This window comes from Gobius niger, assembly GCF_951799975.1.
Source record: "Gobius niger genome assembly, contig: SCAFFOLD_132, whole genome shotgun sequence".
NCBI classification, from domain to species: Eukaryota; Metazoa; Chordata; class Actinopteri; order Gobiiformes; family Gobiidae; genus Gobius; species Gobius niger.
In genome coordinates, this window is record NW_027639212.1 from 1 (window position 1) to 7,382 (window position 7,382).

General features: G+C 52.5%; 1 protein-coding gene across 1 annotated transcript; it reads right to left on the minus strand.

The window, feature by feature from the left end:
• Window positions 1-6,755: 6,755 nt before the first annotated feature.
• On the minus strand, window positions 6,756-7,136 carry cUnh11orf96 (chromosome Un C11orf96 homolog; the record flags this gene model as incomplete). Its single annotated transcript, XM_079583208.1, has 1 exon — window positions 6,756-7,136. The coding sequence occupies exon 1, from the start codon at window positions 7,125-7,127 to the stop codon at window positions 6,756-6,758; it is 372 nt and encodes a 123-aa protein (XP_079439334.1). The 5' UTR covers window positions 7,128-7,136.
• Window positions 7,137-7,382: the final 246 nt, after the last annotated feature.

Genomic DNA, 7,382 nt, shown 5'->3' on the forward strand with positions numbered 1-7,382 from the left:
GTTATATAGGCCTGTGTAGCACCTCATTTGAAAGCTAAGACCCACAAAACTGATCTTTTGCTGTGTTATGTCACCTTTTTATTTATTTGTATTTATGTTTTTCACTTTTGGTCACATTTTTGTTGAATTTTTGTCACATTTTTGTTGAATTTTTGGTCACATTTTTGTCACTTTTTGGTAGAATTTTTGTCATTTTTTATTGAATTTTTGTTGAATTTTTGTCACTTTTTGGTTGAATTTTTGTTGAATTTTTGTCACTTTTTGGTTGAATTTTTTTTCACTTTTTTGTTTAATTTTGTCATTTTTTTGTTGAATTTTGTCACTTTTTTGTTGAGTTTTGTTGAATTTTTGTCACTTTTTTTGTTGATTTTTTGTTGAATTTTTGTCACTTTTTGGTAAATTTTTTGTCATTTTTTGTTGAATTTATGTCACTTTTTTGTTGATTTTTTTGTTGAATTTTTGACATTTTTTGTTGAATTTTTGTCATTTTTTTGTTGAATTTTGTTGAATTTTTGTCACTTTTTGGTAAATTTTTTGTCATTTTTTGTTGAATTTTTGTTGGAATTTTTGTCACTTTTTGGTAGAATTTTGGTCACATTTTTGTTGTATTTTTGTCATGTTTTTGTTGAATTTTTGTCACATTTTTGTTGAATTTTTGTCACATTTTTGTTGAATTTTTGTCACTTTTGGTAGAATTTTGTCATTTTTTTTGTTGAATTTTTGTCACATTTTTGTTGAATTTTGTCACTTTTTTGTTGAATTTTTGTCACTTTTTGTTGAGTTTTTGTCACTTTTTTGTCGAGTTTACATCCTTGTTTTCTTCTCATTTTTTGTTGCTGTTTTGGTGCTTTTTTCCCCAAGAAGCTTTCTGATTAGGGTAAAGCCAACCTGGAGAAAATGGAATCCGTGCAGGTGGGAGTGAAGAGGTTAAGAAAACCAACCAAAGCTTAGTTAGATACAAAAGTCATGTATTGTGGAATAAACACATGTATTTCCTCTGTAATCCTGCTGAAATGGAACATACATGTACAAATAGAGCATGTAAATGAACACCACGTCCTAAACACGAAAGATGGAGATAAATCAAGCTAAAAGCCGGAGTTTTCCCGCTCTCCTCCTTAAGTGGTCCCTTCAGTCCCTCTGGAATGTTCTGTCCTCACAGTCTGGCGTCTCCGCGATGTTTGGCCTGAGTTTGGAGCCAAAGGAAACTCTGCTTCAGATTCTGCCTAAAAAGTCAGACAGAAAAGGCCTGGACTAAAGCGGGGGAGGAGAGAGGAGGAGAGAGGAGGGAGGAGAGAGGAGGGAGGAGGAGAGAGGACAGAGGAGAGAGAGGTGGAGAGAGGAGAGAGGTGGAGAGAGGTGGAGAGAGGAGGAGAGAGAGGAGAGAGAGGAGAGAGAAGAAGAGAGGAGAGAGGAGGGAGGAGGAGAGAGGAGGAGAGAGGAGGAGAGAGAGGAGCAGAGAGGAGAGAGAGGAGAGAGGAGGAGAGAGAGGAGGAGAGAGGAGGGAGGAGGAGAGAGAAGAAGAGAGGAGAGAGGAGGAGAGAGGAGGAGGGGGGAGGAGAGAGGAGGGAGAGGAGAGAGAGGAGGAGAGAAGAGGAAAGAGGAGGAGGAGAGAAGAGGAGGAGAGAGGAGGAGAGAGAGGATGAGAGGAGAGAGGAGAGAGGAGAGAGAGGAGAGAGAGGAGGAGGGAGAGGAGAGAGGAGGGAGAGGAGAGAGAGGAGAAGAGAGAGAGGGGAGAGAGGAGAGAGGAGGGAGGAGAGAGAAGAGGGGAGGGAGGAGGAGAGAGGATGGAGGGAGGAGAGAGGAGAGAGAGGAGAGAGGAGAGAGAAGAGGGGAGGGAGGAGAGAGGAGAGAGAGGAGAGAGGAGGAGAAGAAGAGAGAGGAGGAGAGAGGAGAGAGGAGAGAGAGAGGAGAGAGAGGAGGGAGGAGGGGAGGAGGAGGAGGAGGAGAGAGGAGAGAGAGGAGGAGAGGGAAGAGGAGAGAGAAGAGGAGAGAGGAGGAGAGAGAGGAGGAGAGAGAAGAGGAGAGAGGAGGGGAGGAGGAGAGAGAAGAGGAGAGAGGAGGAGAGAGAGGAGGAGAGGGAAGAGGAGAGAGAAGAGGAGAGAGAGGAGAGAGAGGAGGAGAGAGAAGAGGAGAGAGGAGGGGAGGAGGAGAGAGAAGAGGAGAGAGGAGGAGAGAGAGGAGGAGAGAGAAGAGGAGAGAGGGGAGAAGAGGAGGAGAGAGAGGAGGATGAGGGAAAGAGGACGAGAGAAGAGGAGAGAGGAGGAGAGAGAGGAGGACGAGAGGAGGGGAGGAGGAGAGAGAAGAAGAGAGGAGAGAGGAGAGAGAGAGGAGGAGGAGGAGGAGAGAAGAGGAGAGGAGGAGGGAAGAGGAGAGAGGGGATGAGAGGAGAGAGAGGAGAGAGAGGAGGAGGGAGGAGGAGGAGGAGGAGGAGGTGGAAGTCGCTTTAGTTGGAAACCACATGCCCCTTCTAACCAGCGTCTCTGAACTTTGCTTGTGGTGAAGAATGACCTAAAGCGCTCTTAGCCGTCATTAGTGAAACTGTTACGACTAATCTCCGTAAATCTGACGTCGACAAAATGAAACGACACAAATGTGAATTTTCTGAACATTTATTTTACAAATCCATAATAAAAAGTGTCACAGTGAAAAGGTGAAAGGTCACAGTGAAACACCAGCACTGTCTCTACAGCAGAAGCTTCAGATCCATCTTTTACATTTAAAGCAGCACTAAGTAACTCGTTTACCTGAATAAATCCTTCCCGTCGTCCCTGTGGGAGTAAGACAAGTGTTAAAGGGATGACTGGGGGTTCTTTCGTGCTTGCAACTTCACTGCCTCCAGGTCAGAGTCACCAATACACACTGATATAATCACGAAGAAGAAGCTAACAGGCTAACGGTAAAGCTAACTGCGGGCTAGCGTCACTTTAAACAGTATTTACAGATAAACAATGATCTCTGTGTAACTGACGCCTGCAGTGACGCCGACGGCCACCAGGGGCAGGAGTTACTCAGTGCTGCTTTAAAGACTCTCCCTCTTCACCTGCAGAGTCTCTGACCGTCCGTCTGAGGGAAATGTTCAATATTCAAAACCAAACGGGAACAAAAAACTTCAGCTGATTTTCAAACCATCGAAAAAATCACGATTTTCCCCAAAGAGATTCAGTTTGAAATGTAAATGATGTAAATAATGTTTTTTAATGATGATCTGAGGCCGGAGACTCACCGGAGACTCACCGGAGACTAGCCGGAGACTCACCGGAGACTCAGCGGAGACTCAGCGGAGACTCAGCGGAGACTAACCGGAGACTCACCGGAGACTAACCGGAGACTCGCCGGAGACTAACCGGAGACTCACCGGAGACTAAACGGAGACTCACCGGAGACTCACCGGAGACTCACCGGAGACTCACCGGAGACTCACCGGAGACTCACCGGAGACTCGTCGGAGACTCACCGGAGACTAACCGGAGACTAACCGGAGACTAACCGGAGACTCACCGGAGACTAACCGGAGACTCACCGGAGACTAAACGGAGACTCACCGGAGACTCACCGGAGACTCACCGGAGACTCGTCGGAGACTCACCGGAGACTAACCGGAGACTAACCGGAGACTAACCGGAGACTCACCGGAGACTAACCGGAGACTCACCGGAGACTCACCGGAGACTCACCGGAGACTAACCGGAGACTCACCGGAGACTCACCGGAGACTCACCGGAGACTAACCGGAGACTAACCGGAGACTCACCGGAGACTCACCGGAGACTCACGGAGACTAACCGGAGACTCACCGGAGACTCACCGGAGACTCACCGGAGACTAACCGGAGACTCGCCGGAGACTAACCGGAAAGTAACCGGAGACTAACCGGAGACTCACCGGAGACTAACCGGAGACTAAGCGGAGACTCACCGGAGACTCGCCGGAGACTCGCCGGAGACTCGCCGGAGACTCAGCGGAGACTCGCCGGAGACTCGCCGGAGACTAACCGGAGACTCAGCGGAGACTCGCCGGAGACTCAGCGGAGACTCACCGGAGACTCACCGGAGACTCAGCGGAGACTCAGCGGAGACTCGCCGGAGACTCGCCGGAGACTAACCGGAGACTAACCGGAGACTCACCGGAGACTCAGCGGAGACTAACCGGAGACTCACCGGAGACTCACCGGAGACTAACCGGAGACTCACCGGAGACTCAGCGGAGACTCACCGGAGACTCACCGGAGACTAACCGGAGACTCACCGGAGACTCACCGGAGACTAACCGGAGACTCACCGGAGACTCAGCGGAGACTAACCGGAGACTAACCGGAGACTCACCGGAGACTCGCCGGAGACTCGCCGGAGACTCGCCGGAGACTCACCGGAGACTCACCGGAGACTCGCCGGAGACTAACCGGAGACTCACCGGAGACTAACCGGAGACTAACCGGAGACTCACCGGAGACTAACCGGAGACTCAGCGGAGACTCGCCGGAGACTCGCCGGAGACTAACCGGAGACTAACCGGAGACTCACCGGAGACTAACCGGAGACTCACCGGAGACTAACCGGAGACTCGCCGGAGACTCACCGGATACTAACCGGAGACTCAGCGGAGACTAACCGGAGACTAACCGGAGACTCACCGGAGACTCACCGGAGACTAACCGGAGACTCACCGGAGACTCACCGGAGACTCACCGGAGACTCAGCGGAGACTAACCGGAGACTAACCGGAGACTCACCGGAGACTAACCGGAGACTCGCCGGAGACTCGCCGGAGACTCACCGGAGACTAACCGGAGACTAACCGGAGACTCACCGGAGACTCGCCGGAGACTCGCCGGAGACTCGCCGGAGACTCGCCGGAGACTAACCGGAGACTAACCGGAGACTAACCGGAGACTAACCGGAGACTCACCGGAGACTCACCGGAGACTCACCGGAGACTCACCGGAGACTCACCGGAGACTAACCGGAGACTAACCGGAGACTAACCGGAGACTAACCGGAGACTCGCCGGAGACTCACCGGAGACTCGCCGGAGACTCACCGGAGACTAACCGGAGACTAACCGGAGACTAACCGGAGACTAACCGGAGACTCACCGGAGACTCACCGGAGACTAACCGGAGACTAACCGGAGACTCACCGGAGACTAACCGGAGACTAACCGGAGACTCACCGGAGACTCACCGGAGACTCACCGGAGACTAATCGGAGACTAACCGGAGACTCACCGAGACTCACCGGAGACTAACCGGAGACTAACCGGAGACTCACCGGAGACTCGCCGGAGACTCACCGGAGACTCACCGGAGACTCACCGGAGACTCACCGGAGACTCAGTGGAGACTAACCGGAGACTCAGCGGAGACTCACCGGAGACTAACCGGAGACTCACCGGAGACTCAGTGGAGACTAACCGGAGACTCAGTGGAGACTAACCGGAGACTAACCGGAGACTAATCGGAGACTAACCGGAGACTCACCGGAGACTAACCGGAGACTCGCCGGAGACTCACAGGAGACTCGCCGGAGACTCACCAGAGACTCACCGGAGACTCACTGGAGACTAACCGGAGACTCAGCGGAGACTCAGTGGAGACTAACCGGAGACTCAGTGGAGACTAACCGGAGACTAACCGGAGACTAACCGGAGACTAACCGGAGACTCACCGGAGACTCAGTGGAGACTCACCGGAGACTCAGTGGAGACTAACCGGAGACTCAGTGGAGACTAACCGGAGACTAACCGGAGACTAACCGGAGACTAACCGGAGACTAACCGGAGACTCAGCGGAGACTAACCGGAGACTCAGTGGAGACTAACCGGAGACTCAGCGGAGACTCACCGGAGACTCAGTGGAGACTAACCGGAGACTCAGCGGAGACTCACCGGAGACTCAGCGGAGACTCACCGGAGACTCAGTGGAGACTAACCGGAGACTAACCGGAGACTCACCGGAGACTCACCGGAGACTAACCGGAGACTCAGTGGAGACTAACCGGAGACTAACCGGAGACTCACCGGAGACTCACCGGAGACTAACCGGAGACTCAGCGGAGACTCAGTGGAGACTAACCGGAGACTAACCGGAGACTCACCGGAGACTCACCGGAGACTAACCGGAGACTCAGTGGAGACTAACCGGAGACTAACCGGAGACTAACCGGAGACTCAGCGGAGACTCACCGGAGACTCACTGGAGACTAACCGGAGACTCACCGGAGACTCACCGGAGACTAACCGGAGACTCGCCGGAGACTAACCGGAGACTCACCGGAGACTAACCGGAGACTCGCCGGAGAACTAGTTTAGTTCGTCTGAGACACTCTAACATGTCGTCGTCGTCAGCAGATCAAAAACTGCAGTATTAACAAACTGAAGTATTAATAAAAGTACTTTTACACGAGGATTCTTCTGAAGGTCAAAAGCTTCTGGAAAAAAGGTGTGAAAATAGCAACAAAACTGAGACGAAAACAATGAAGATGTGACAAAAAAATTACAATAAAGTTACAAAAATGAGTTGAAACCCCCCCCCCCAAAAAAAAAAGATAGAATAAAATCTGATGACGTGAGGAAAAAGATCCATTTAGATGACTTTTGTAGGTCTTAGCTTTCAAATGAGGCGTTACACTGGCCTACAGGATTTGGGTAAAGCTGAACTGGAGAAAACGCTCTCGGTTCAGGCGGGAGTGAAGAGGTTAAAGCGGGTGCGTACGTGGGCAAAGTGAAGTCTTTAAAGAGTCACAGTGAAAGTCCCGTCAGTGCGTGGAGTCGGAGTCGCTGGAGTCCGGGTGACAGGTCTGTGTTCCTCTGTGCACGTGGGTCCCGGGGGCGTGCACGTGGGTCCCGGGGGCGTGCACGTGGGTCCCGGGGGCGTGCACCTGCAGGTTCTGGGTGCTCCGCCGCAGGTTCTCCAGGCTCTGGAGGAAGGAGCGTTTGGCGCGCTCCTCGTCCACGGCGTTGGCTCCTTCCTCCTCGACCTCGGCGATCTCGGCGAAGGTCACGGGCTGCGTCTTAAAGCGCGCCTCGCGGGGGCGCCGCTGCCGGCTCCGCCCCCGCGCCGGCGCTTTGGGCACGGGCAGCTGCTGAGGGAACTCCTCCAGCATCAGGTGGGCGCTGGCCGTCGCCATCGCGGAGAGGAGGAGCCAGAGAGGAGAGGAGGAGCCACCGAGGAGAGGAGGAGGAGCCACCGGGGAGAGGAGGAGCCACCGAGGAGAGGAGGAGGAGCCACCGAGGAGAGGAACCGGCAGGAATGTCCAGGAATCACCGGGAACCTTTAGTGACTCCAGCAGCAAGAACCTGCAGGAACCTCCAAGAACCTGCCGGAACCTCCAGGAACGTCCAGGAACCTGCAGGAACCGCCTCGAACCTCCAAGTATCTCCAG